The sequence below is a fragment of the Balaenoptera acutorostrata genome, chromosome 8, assembly GCF_949987535.1.
Source record: "Balaenoptera acutorostrata chromosome 8, mBalAcu1.1, whole genome shotgun sequence".
Taxonomy (NCBI): domain Eukaryota; kingdom Metazoa; phylum Chordata; class Mammalia; order Artiodactyla; family Balaenopteridae; genus Balaenoptera; species Balaenoptera acutorostrata.
The window spans coordinates 116,417,163-116,430,428 of NC_080071.1; the positions used below are offsets into that span (position 1 = coordinate 116,417,163).

Consider the following 13,266-nt stretch of genomic DNA (forward strand, 5'->3'; position numbering starts at 1 on the left):
ATGTTTGTAAAGAAACATTTTGAAAGCGAGCTTTTTGTGATAGACCCGATCAAATCTAATTGAATATTCTTTCCGAGCTACAGTTCCTGCCTATCTGCAAATTATTGCCTGCACTTATATTTGTAACTGAACTAAGCAGACTCAATTTGCTTCAAATGTAGTTAATTGTCTAAATCATTCTGATTTTTTGCTTGAGACATTTTTGAATATGAGGATTGTGGTGAGTATATAAAAGGATCTTTAAGAATTCAGAACAAATTAAACTGGCACATTTGAGAGATAAATTTTTTTAAGAATGTACATAGACATACAGTTACGTAAATCCATGTCATGCTCGTTATATGGGAGTAGCAAAATTGTGGTCATCTGAATTCATCATAAATTCCATTTTCCTACTTTGTCAGTTTTTTTTCAATGTGGGGCATCTCATTTTATTTTAATATACATCATGTGTAAAGGGAAAGGGATTTGTTTCAAACAACTTTATACTGGGTTTTTGTGTTGTTGTTTTTTAGATTCCAGTCAAGAATACACTGATTCAACTGGCATAGATCTACATGAATTTTTAGTAAATACATTAAAAAACAATCCCAGGTAAAAATTAAATTTATAAGGTTTACATTGCTTCTAGAGTACCATAATTTTGTTATATATGTTTTCATTACTGAGTTAGAATAAGATTAAAATATTTAAAGTACACCAGAAACATTTTAGTTTCTTAGGGCTAAGATGTTGTTGGCCTCTATATGCACATGTATAAATATCTTTTTGCATTATGTATATCACCATGATATAAAGATAATTCATACTCTGTAGGAATTTGGGGAAATACAGAATCACCAAGCTATTTTGACTCTTAATTGAGATGAAGAGTTATCATTAATCATGAAATAGGAGAGAGAGAAATATACCTCATGATAAAGCACTCAACCAGATAACTTAGTCTATTCACTTATAACAAGTTTTTGGACTTAATTGAATGCAGAATTTTTGTTTCTTCTTGCTTAGTTTATAAACCTCCAACCCAAAGATTTTTAAGGTGTTTATTTGAGTCACAACTTTAACTAATTGTGAAATCTTTTGTTTTGCCAAGGTACTAGATAAATAGATTTAGCTTTTTGGCAGGTCATTGACCCCAGTGAGGCAGTCTCCCCACAGACAGGTTTATCCACAACATATCTGACCAACATGTTCATGGGGTAGAAGACTTGAAGGTTAAGAACCCCTCCTCCAGATGTTAGCTTCCCAGAGTGGTAGTAAAAATTTGTGAAATCTTCAGTTCATTGGGTAGGTGCACATGAAAGAAAACAGACAACTCTCTTTAGTATCACTGAGCCTTATCTCATGTCCTGCTTCAAGATACACCTTTAATTTCATTCAGGATTTATTGTTTCAGTACCATCTTGATTTCCTATTTTACATTTAACATAAACCCCAAAAGGAGACCCACCAAAATGAAAAGTGGTCTCCTTGTAGTATGGGCTGAAGGTGTGTAAGTGTGAGGTGAGGAAGAAGTCAGTCAACTCTGCAAACTTATTCCTCAGTGGTCCCAACTGAAAGATGAATTCATTAGTCCACTGAACAGGCATTTGTTGGGTATATGTCATGTGCTAAGCATTGTGCTAAACATTGTAGGTATAAAGATGAACAAAATATAATCTCTGACCCTAAAATATTCACTGTCTGTGTGCTAGGAAAAAAACCCACGATATGTAATTAAAATAGAATAGATGTTGTAAAAGAAGTTTTTCAGGGTGCTTTAAAAACACAGGGAGGGGATCCCAACCTCTGAAAGGATATGGGAAGGCTTCACTGAAAAGATAATGCCTGAGCTGAGTCTTGAATTCAGAGTGCTTTAAACTGGAAAATGAGCAGCACGAGGGAGACAAGAGCATCGCCAGGGCACGGTCGTACGAGAGAGAGGTGGCATATCCAAGCAAAGACGAGATTGTACACTCTGGCTCTAGCAGGGAGGCATGTGGCAAGTGATTCTAGGAAATGAGGCGGAGGGCATTGTTGAGGAATGAAGGCAGATTATGCAGTTGTCCTCAACCTAGGATAGTACCAACACACTGGGGTGGTGAGTGAGTAAGGAGTGCTACTGGTAAGCTAGGGATGCAGTGATCGACGAAAAATAGTCTTACTTGAGATGCCAGTAGTTCATCATTTGAGAAATACTGAGTATGGCATGCTTCGTGGAGGAGTCATGACAGAATTTTCAAAAGGGTGATGCTATACTGAGATTTGTGTTTTAGAAAGATTACTTTGTCAGTGAGGGGCCAAGTTCATAAGCAAGGACTGTGGGTTGGTGAACACAGAGAAGAATAGAGAGGAAAGGACACATTCGAAAGACATCAAAGAAATACCGTGGCAGGACTTGGTAATTATTTGGATATGGAAGAGTAGTGGCATGTTGGAGCAGAACAGAACAGCTGCTAGATTTCTGGCTGGACTGACAGCTAGTCCCATTAACAGGGGAAGTAAATAAGGGCAAACCTGAATGGAGTAAGGCATGTTCTGTTATAAATGAGTATAGTTTGAGGTGCCTGATGGAAAGCCACAGTGAGATGAAGTGTGTCGGCAGTTAAAAGGCTCTGGTTTTCAGGTAGATGAGGCTGGCTGCTCTTACCGGCAGCCGTCAGTCTTCAGTAGAGGTGACTCTGGCTTTGTATGAGTTTGCCCAGGGAGATGCAATAAATGACAAGGACGAAATTCTGTGGAAAGACAACTTGTTAAGGGTGGATGTGAAGGAAGAGACCATGGGTGTTAAAGATTGCAAAAGAATCATGAGAACGCTTGTCTTAGAAGTCAGCCAATCGGCAACAGTATCATGAAAGGTAAAACGAAACAATCCATTAGATTGAGGAACTAGGAAGTTGTTGGCTGTTCTAACAAGCCATTTCATTTGCGGTAGGATGGTGGAAACTAGAACTCAATAGATTAAGGAATAGGAGTAACGTAGAAAATACATAGCTAGTTTGTGTAAAACAAGATGGGATCTTAAACAGGCAGAATTTTTCTTTCTTCTGAACCTGTAGGAGAGACATCAATAAGGACAAATATAGAAATCTATATTTATACATTCCAAAATATTTTTCTTTTGTGCAATTCTCTTGTTTTCCTCTACAAATGAAAAAGTTTTAAAGTTATCTGCATATGTGTTTTTAAAGTGTACAATTTAATGGTTTTTAGTATATTCACAGATACGTACAACCATCACTACAATCAATTTTAGAACTTTTTCATCACCCCAGAAGGAAACCCTGAACCCTTTTACTATCACCTCTCTATGCCCTGAACCCTAATCTAGTTTGTCTCTACAGATTTCCTTGTTTTGGATATCTCATGTGAATGAAATCATATGTATGTGGTCTTTTGTGATTGGCTTCATTCACTTAGCATAATATTTTCAAGGTTCATCCATGTTGTGTAGCATGTATTACAACTTTAATCCTTCTGTGTATGCATTTTTATTTGAATAAATATATAGGTGAATCATTCATGTAATGGCTAATGAATAAGTTATTACTAAAGTCAGTGTGGATTAGAAAGTTGTAGGTAATGTTAAATTTTGTGAGAAACAAAATTTGCCTAATTGATGGCTCAGTGTTCTCTCAATGAAACACACAATTAATTGCCAGATATACGTGGCACAAAATTAGTAATAAGTCTGACAAATTTGAATTAGCGCTTTCAAGATTGAATGTTGCTCAGAGATTTCTTCTAAATGTTAAGCAGATTTACTTTTAGTGATACTAAAATTCAGCTAACGTTTTATTTCAAATTTTTTCTTCAGATCATTAATCTTTTATCTTGTTCTCATCCCAATGAATAAACTTAACCTCAGGTGTTAAATAACAGTTTATCTGGAATTCCTGTTTCAAGAAATATTATCGGAAACTATAATAACTAGTCATTACTAGATTAGAACCCGGGAACCTGAAGTTGTCCAAGATAGAGATTACACTCACTCACATGGTTTTTATACCTGTTTTTGTATTGATTTTATACCCATTTTGTGTAAATTCCACAGTGTACTAAAGAAACATGGACAATATAGGCAACTATATTACATCACTAATGGAGGGGAGCAGCCCCATGGATAAATCCTGAGAATGGATATTGTAAAAGTAAACTGTATTGTTCTGGGGAATATCATACAATTGTTCTGTTTGAAATATTTTCTAAAATTACTTTTACTGGAGGTAATGTTTAAATCATCTTATTTCTTGCCTGTTGCAGATATTTGACCCAGGTCATGTGGAACATTGGGAAGGGGGTGGTCAGATGGAAGCATTGTTGTTTCCTTCTTTTTTATTTGCCACTTGTATACCAGCTGCACACACTTTCTCTGAAGTCAGTTCTGGTATATTGACTAGAACACTGGTAACTAAAAGATTCTTGCCCCTTCATTTTCACTTTAGGTAGTAGTTTATTGGTCAATTTGATTGAGATCTTTGTTTTTATTATTTCTTTAATAAATAAACAGCATTTATTGGTCTATTTTTAAAGGTTATATGATAAGTTCAATGTGTGCCTACTTTTAGGTTCATGCGCTAATAAACCTTATGCCTTAAGAAAAGGAATTTGTGGATCTGTTAGTTTGATGTATGTAATGCTTCTATAAAGGATTATTAATTTTTAACTTACGGCCATTACCAAAATATCTAACCTTGATTACAGATTTGAAAATTTGGAAACTTGGACCAAGCTATAGATATATCATATACATACATACATGTATCATATACATACATAGCTATATGATACAGGCAGGAAGTGTAAATCTTGAGAACTTAGGAAAACTATTTTCCTAACAAGTTCTACTTTTTACTAACTGAAAATTTCGTAAACTAAGCACGGAAACTTATTTAAATAAGTGGCCCAGGTAATAATAGAAAATCCTCTGCAATCCATAGGTCTACATGCGAAAGGAAAAAAAAATAAAAACCTGAATTTGTATCAATAGCTAGTAAAATCGTTAGATTTTGTTTACTTTCATGGAGACAACGGAAATTTGTTTTCAATGCCGGTTCATTCACTGAAGAACATTTCACCTATCTTAGGCCTGCTGTTGTGCTCAAACAGAGGAAACGAATTTAAATGCACTGTTTCATGAATGCTGAATAAGTTGCCTGCCTCAGATTCCTTTTTTTCCCCTGCAACCAGTATATAAAATACATTAGGAAAGTTACTGAAAATTATATCATCTCAAGACAAATTGACCCCAAAAAAATTAGAAGAAAAGAGGGTCTTATAGTTAAGTAAATAAGTCCTTTTTTGGGGAAAACATTATGAAGTAAAAATTTCCCATCCTCCCCCAAAATTTTAAGGAAAAAAATATTAAAAGACATGGATGAAATAATCTGATTAATTTATTCCACGCAAATTTGTTGAGCTCCTCTCTATAGTCCAAATAACTATATAATGGTAATTGTGATAAACGCTATTAAAGGTATGAAAGAAACAGGTTCTAAGAAAGAATATAAGAAGCTGTCCTAGGCAAAGGAAACAGCCTGTTCAAGGAACCAGCTTGGCAATTACAGGGATAAGCCAAAATGATAAGAGTTTTGTGAGTAACGGGCAGGAAAAGAAGCTAAAGAGGTAGATGAAGACCAGATCATGCCCACCTTGTAGGCCACATTACAGGTGTTCAATTATAACCTATGAGCAGTGAGAAACCTGTGATAAATATTTAACCAAGGCCATGACATGTGCTCGCTCACATGTGTGTTTCTAAAAGATTGTTATGGGTGCTCCAGGTATAATAGATTAGGAGGGAACAAGGGAAGATACAGAGATAATACACTACTATTACAGTAGTCAAGTCAGAGATCTTAATTGCTTGGATCCAGGGTAGTGGCAGTAGAAATAGAAGAAAAATAGATTGAAGATAGATAAATTTTGCAATAGTAATTAACTGCACAGGAGGATTTTAAAAAGCACAGTAACGGGCCAAAAATGCTTCTGGTACAATATGCCAAGTGAAAGGTAGTGCCACTTGCTGATAATGCAGAATACTAAAGGAGAAACAGGTTCAGGAGCAAAATTGAATGTTGCTAGAATTTGAGTTAAAATGTAATCCTGTTTTCAGCTTTGGGTTTGAAATCACCACATAGGCTGTTATTCTCTTGATTTTTTTCAACTGATATAAAAATATGTATGGTTAATATTACTCAGTTGTATAAGACTTCTTCCACAATATAGAGAGAAGATCAAACTCAGAGCTGATGTATAGACTTTCGGGCAACTTAAGCAGGGGACACTGTTTCCTTTTAAAATTTGAGAGGGATCTACTATATAGTGTTTATTTGGGAGAGAAACATTAACCTCTTGGGCTAGTTTTCTTGATCTATAAAATTTTAGGAACAGAACTGAATGATCTGTAAAGCTACTTCTAGCTTTAAGGTTCTTTGAGGTTTTTTTTTTTGTTTCTGTTTTGTTTTGTTTTTCCCACATGCGCATGACATTTACAGTGAGCACAGGAATACTCTCTTGAGCCATGTTCTTGGTGTGTGAGCAAGGGGGTCCTTTGGGGAGTGGTACCAGTAACTTATTTTGTAAGTGTGCTAAATAGGACCCTAGTGGTCTAAAGGAGCACATGCAGGTGTTCCTTAGCGTCCTTATTTATTTTACATGTTGGAGGTCTTTGGTTCATTTTGATTTTTTGTGGGAACAATTCCCAGTCTTAAAAATATATAATAGTGATTTTCAGAATGATTTGAAAAGTCCTCTCCTTCTGAATTAGAGTTAGTAATATAGTTCATACTTCTCTGCTCTAGTTCCATTTATAGACTAGCATTGGATTCCCATAGGAGTATTCCTGTTGTTAACTGGCATTGCATGTTCTTTAGAGTACTGTTTCTATGGAGTTCAGGATGATAACAAAGTCATGAGCCTAACTAAAGATGTCTGTTTTCCTGCTACCTCTTAGCTTTATTGAGTAAGGAAGGACTAATATGCTGTTATAATCCATACATTTGCAGAACAGAATCTAATACAATAATATTTAGCAGATCAAGATATATCTGTTTTAAGAATGGCCACATGATGATAATTGTTGAAATTGGATGATATTCTCTCTACATTTGTGTATGTGTGAAATTTTCCATAAAATTTTAAAGTCATCTTTCTTTTAAAATATTACTTTTTTTTGGAAAGCATGTAAACATTCTAGCATCAAGCTTGTGATGTTCTTCAATATACAGGTTTTACCCCCCCAAAAAAAAAATAGCCCTGTAAATTCAACATTTATGATATGATTAGGTCAGTGTTAAATTTTACATATAAGAGTTTTCATATTTTGTTTCAGGGACAGAATGATGCTGTTGAAATTGGAACAAGAAATTTTAGATTTCATTGGTAATAATGAGTAAGTCCTAACCTTTAACAAGAAAATAAATTGTCATCACAGTTCTTCAAGATTTACTAAATTAGTTTTTCTTCTACTTTTAGGTCTCCACGTAAAAAATTCCCCCCAATGACATCTTACCATAGGATGCTATTACACAGAGTCGCTGCTTACTTTGGATTAGACCACAATGTTGATCAGAGTGGGAAGTCTGTCATAGTAAACAAAACTAGCAATACAAGAATGTAAGTATCAAGAAATGTAGTTATATATTATCTATGTGTGTGATACTACTTTATCTTTCTGTAGCACCTTTTATCTCAGGTTTTCCACATGTTTTAGCAGCCTAATTCAGCTTCGTGACAACCTTATGTGACAGGACCAAAAAGTAGATTTAACTCACAAGATGTAAAATGCACCAGTCTGGACTGAAATAAGACAGATGAATGAGGATGGGTTTAAAAAAACCCTCAAAGGTCATAATATCAGTAATGTTTAATAACCATTCTCTTATAGATTTTTTAATTAATATAATTTAGATACCTGTGGCCAACCTCAGGCAAATTTAAAAGAAAAAGAAAAAAAAGAGAGCAAACTTTAACACCCTTACATTTAATTAATTTTCTATCAGTTTACTGTCTTTTCCACCTTTGTTTTTTGCTCCTTTTCTTCCACAAATCTCAGGACGGTGAGACTTATTGGTTAATCCAGTATCATCCATAATGTTTTGTACCCTTCTGGGCTATGTGTAATTGACTGAGGAAGAAATTTTAAGGAGTTAAGAGGAATCATTTGCTTTAAAAAGTGATACCTGTGTAGTATGGTGAAATAGATAATCAGTGCTGATATTTGGGAGCAAAAGGCCCAATGCAGAGGCACCTAAAATTATAATATGTTCACAGTACCTCTTTTGCCTATTTGTGAAGCTAATGCAGTTGAGTTCAGCTAACATTATACTTTGCGGTGGTTTCCTATCAAAAGAATTTTCTATATTAATTTCATGTGTGGCGGCAGTGGATCTGTGATAATGAGCAGCAGACAGCTTCAGATGCCATAAAGCTTTTCAGTTCATTGTTTTTCTTCCTTCCTTGAAGCTAGACTTCTCAGGGTTCTGTCTATTATGAACCCTTCAGTTTGCACGGTTTATAAATAAATGAATAAGTAAATTCATTTATTTCCTTTTTGTTATAATGGCCTTTACCTTTGTAGCTGTCATATTGTTTGCTTGACTAAGTTGGTTTTCTTCCATTTCAAACAGTATTTTGTCAACTAAATAGACATATTGGTGGAAGCTAGTATTTTTAAATGATTGTTACTACAACTAAAATTAAGTTAATGAAGACATATGTCTTTGAAAAGGATCCCATATTTTTGGGGGGATTAAATTTTACCTGCAAATGGGAATCTGATTTAATTTTCCTATGTCTGTCTTTCAGTCTTTTGAAAATATCCTCATCTTTTAGCTTTTTCCTAGTTACTTATATCATGGCTAAAGTGGGATAGTAACCATAAGATATGAGCTGGACTTAAGGTGAACAGAACTCTACTTCATTTAACCAGTACCTTTCAACATTACTCAGAGCTGCTGGATGCCCAAGCATGTGTACATTAGCAGGCATTTTGACTAACATTTCGACTGGTGACTCTCTAAGGTTTTCAGTACAGTGTAACCTCAGTTATTTGAATGCTGCAGGTGATGTCAAGGTTCTCTTTATCCAGATAATGAGAAGTTTAGCTAAACGCAGATGTTTATGATGTACTTAAAGAAGAATGGATCAATAGCGTAATTATTACTAGACATTTCAGATCATTGAAGTTACACTGTATTCTTATTTTATTTCTTCTGGAATATGAAGAAGGATGTAAATCAGAAAACCTTAGAGATCTGCTCCACAATGAATAAAAACAAACTTGCCTTTTCCTCATAGGCAGATTACCCGCTCCAGCCTTGAACCAGTGGTGTTGTGGAAGTCAACAACCCGGTGTCCACTGGGGTGTCTCATTGGAGCGGGAAGTTGGCGATTGCAGGGCAGTAAATTCAGGCATCTATAAAAGACAGAGGTAAGACAGTCTTAAGGTTAGCTGAAATGCCTGCTAATGCTGTTTGGTGTGGGGATCCAGCTGCTCTTAGAAAAGTTGCCAGGCTCTTGGTTAAATCTTATAGTTCATATTGGTATAACCATCTCTTTTTTCACCCAAGTACAAATTCCTTGAATAAGAAAATGTGATTTTGAACAGCTACAGAAATAGTTGATATAAGTAAATGGGGCAATCATGGACAAATAAATAACAACATACTGCCATTGTCAGAACTAAATAGATAATCCTTCAAATTCCTAAAGAAAGCAATCTTTTTCTTATCAGTTTGGTCATGAAATCTTTTTACTCTTTTTATTTTTCTCTTTAGTTCTCTGTATCGCTTTATGTGGAGATGTGCTCTGTTTCACTTATCTAAGTATATTTTAGAATAGAGATTTCTTCAGCTTACTTAGATAATTCTCATTTTAAAATCTTTTGCATCGGGCTTCCCTGGTGACGCAGTGGTTAAGAATCCACCTGCCAGTGCAGGGGACACGGGTTCGAGGCCTGGTCCGGGAAGATCCCACATGCCGTGGAGCAACTAAGTCCGTGCGCCACAACTAGTGAACCTGCGCTCTAGAGCCCGCGAGCCGCAACTACTGAAGCCCGTGCGCCTAGAACCCGTGCTCCGCAACAAGAGAAGCCACCGCACCACAACTAAGAGTAGGCCCCATTCGCCGCAACTAGAGAAAGCCCACATGCAGCAACGAAGACCCAATGCAGCCAAAAATAAATAAACAAAATAAATAAATTTATTTTTTAAAAAATCTTTTTCATCATTTGACAGGAGGTAGATACAGTACTTTATTAAAAATTCACTAGATTAAAACAAATATTCAGAAGTGTTACTTGATTACTACATATAATGAAATATCTGGTCAAGTTTGCTGAAAATGTCATCACTCAGGTTTATTTGGTTTAGAAATTTATTTAGGGCATTCATAATATATTATGTGACTACATAATATATATTTAAAGTATATGTAAAAAAATTGCTTAGGGGTTCAATTAGCCTTTATTTCCTCTAAATATATTTTTTATATATCACATATTTCAGTTTTATAGTATTACGTCTCAAGAGTGTTGAATGGATTAATTTGTTGAAGCTGAGAATACATTTCAGAAAGTGAAGGTTTATATAATTGTAATTTTCCAAGGGCAACAACCTTATGTCTGTCTTCTGGATCTCAGCAGAACTTCCAACATTTCCATAGAGGAAAGACCGGCCAATCAGCCATAAAATATGTTGTTAAGAGTTCATAATCATTACTTTAGGTCGTAACATTAACCTTCAAAAAAGAACTTCTCTTTTTAACCTATTTCAATTAATAAAAAAACAAAGATGTACCCTGCTGTAATTATGAATTCTTGGTAACTTGGTTGCATTTTGAAGTAGTCTCTTAAGCTTTATTAAATTCAGCCACAAAATATTTGATTAACACCAAACCAGGTACTATAGGAATGTAACATAAAATGCTGTGCTATACTTTTTTCTTTGTCCAGAATTGTTTCTTAGATTTAGAGGAGGCAGTGCAAAGACAATATACAGGCTTTGAGTCTTACATACCAGGGCTCCAAGTATGGCTCACTCATGTACTTGCCCTTTGACCTTGGACCCTTGCTTTAGCCATTTGAACCTCAGTTTTCTCAGTAATATTTATAATAATAACAAACTTCTACTGAGTGTTTACTGTTTTAAGTGCTGGTCATCTATTAATTCATTTCATCTTCACAACAGCCTTATGAAGTAGGTACACTGTAATTCCTATTTACAAATGAGGAAACTAGGGGAAATAAAGGTTAATAATTAACTTGTGTAAGTCCTAAAGCAACTAAGTGTTAAAGCTGAGTATTTGAACCTTAGCAGTCAAATTCCAGAGCCCACAATGTATTTCATACAGCCTTTCAGTCATGACATGGGGTAGTTAATATTTTCTCATAAGATTGTTTGGAGGAGTAATTGAGATAACGTAAGTATCTATTAATGGCACTAGTGAGTGGTAACTTATATTTATCACCTTCCATAAAATGTTACATTTAACTTTTCTGTAAATATTTTGTATTATCTTTTTTGTTCCCTTGGTTTTTGCTTGCTTTTTTTTTTAGACCTGATCAGAAATTTAATGAACATATTAAGGATGATAAAGGTGAAGACTTTCAGAAACGATATATCCTCAAGAGAGATAACTCTAGCTTCGACAAAGATGATAGCCAGGTAACCTGGCATGATTAGAGCATTTTTATGGGTGCTGGACTTATACCAGCAGACCATTTTCCCAATATTAATTGTTCTCTTTTCTTCAGATGAGAATACGTTTGAAAGATGACAGAAGAAGCAAATCTATAGAAGAAAGAGAAGAAGAGTACCAGAGAGCTAGAGACCGAATATTTTCCCAAGATGTATGTTCTAACTTATATTTAGGTCTTCATGTGTAAATATATGCTAATTGCATTATAGGGGTTCACGCCTCCCTCAATCTATTGATCACATATACTTCTAACTACGTTTGTTACATATAAAGTCACCCCTTTAGAAATACTGCAGTCTGTCTTGTTCATGTTAATGATTTAGTAGTTTATAAAATACTACTTTGCACCAGTTGTATAAACTTTTCAAAAGTTGAAAGCAGATCGACTAAGGAGTAGTATATTAGACTGAGTGTATAGTTTATGTAATATTTTTTTCTTCCAGACTTCTCACAGAGTTGAGATTTTTAGAACATTGGTCACTGTCTACAAAATCATGTACTCTAAATCCTACTTGTTAGTGGACTTTTCTTGATAAATAAGTTGTTTCTTCTTTTAAAATACAGCTAATTGATTTTTCAGATTAATACTTGTTTTCCACTTTATAAGTGATTATATGGAAGAGATCTTTGTTGTTGTTGTTGTTGCTTTTTGGCTGCTCCATGCGGCGTGTGGGATCTTAGTTCCCTGACCCAGGATCCAACCCACACCCCCTGCTTTGGGAGCTTAGAGTCTTAACCATTGGACCACCAGGGAAGTCCTGGAAGAGATCTTTTAAGTGGCTCATTATTTTATGCATATATTCAAGGGAGAATCAGTTTGGTTTTACCAATATCTGTTAAGCACCTGCTCTGTGCAGTACTGGGTACTAGTCAAGGATATAAGAATATATGTAATTTGTGTTAATACCGCCAGAGATAGAAGTTAGCTCTGTATAAAAAAAAAAAAAAAGTAAATGACATTAAAATCTAGACTGTCAGTTAAAAGTTTATAATATTCAACAAATCTTATTGATCATGTATAGTAGGTGCTGTGCTGGGCACTGGAGAACATATCCATGGACATTTACAATAATTTATCTCCCAAACAACCCTATATATGGTAGATACTGTCACTGTTTTTATTTTATAGATAAGTAAACTGAGACTCCAGGAAACTAAGTAAAATAGACAAGGATCATCCAGCTAGAAAATGACAGAGTTGGGATTTCAGCCCATGTCTTCTGAACTCAGAGCCTAACCTAGATCTATTTCTCTCTCTAGTTTGTAAGATGGATGAGGTCTTTACCCATGATGAGTATTCAGATAATGACAATATGGTGTGTGATTTGTATAGAAACGTGAAGGTAAAACAGGGAACACAGCAGAGAAGCACCACAAACCAGAATTGAGGAGTGAGAGGGAGAGTTAGCTTCCAAGAGAAGAACTGAAGGAGTGAAGTATTCCGTGTCCAGGGTCAACATCTGCAGGGAGCCAGAGATAAAGGAGAACTTGACACATGAGGAATTGAGAGATTCAGAGTACCTGGATTGTAGCCTAGGTGACAAGAATTGAGGGACGTTTCAATTGGAGAAATAAGCAGGAAGCAGG

General features: G+C 35.2%; 1 protein-coding gene across 13 annotated transcripts in view; it reads left to right on the forward strand.

Moving 5' to 3' along the window:
• The window catches only part of R3HDM1 (R3H domain containing 1), a 197,991-nt gene that overhangs the window by 104,604 nt on the left and 80,121 nt on the right, over positions 1 to 13,266 (forward strand). For 12 of the 13 annotated variants that reach the window (XM_057551221.1, XM_057551226.1, XM_057551227.1 and 9 more), the window contains 5 exons: positions 516 to 594; positions 7,313 to 7,372; positions 7,456 to 7,596; positions 11,537 to 11,645; positions 11,735 to 11,830. In XM_057551221.1, the coding sequence (XP_057407204.1) occupies positions 516 to 594; positions 7,313 to 7,372; positions 7,456 to 7,596; positions 11,537 to 11,645; positions 11,735 to 11,830 (485 nt within the window). The remainder of the gene's footprint in view (positions 1 to 515; positions 595 to 7,312; positions 7,373 to 7,455; positions 7,597 to 11,536; positions 11,646 to 11,734; positions 11,831 to 13,266) is intronic. The other variant, XM_057551235.1, reaches the window with a different exon arrangement.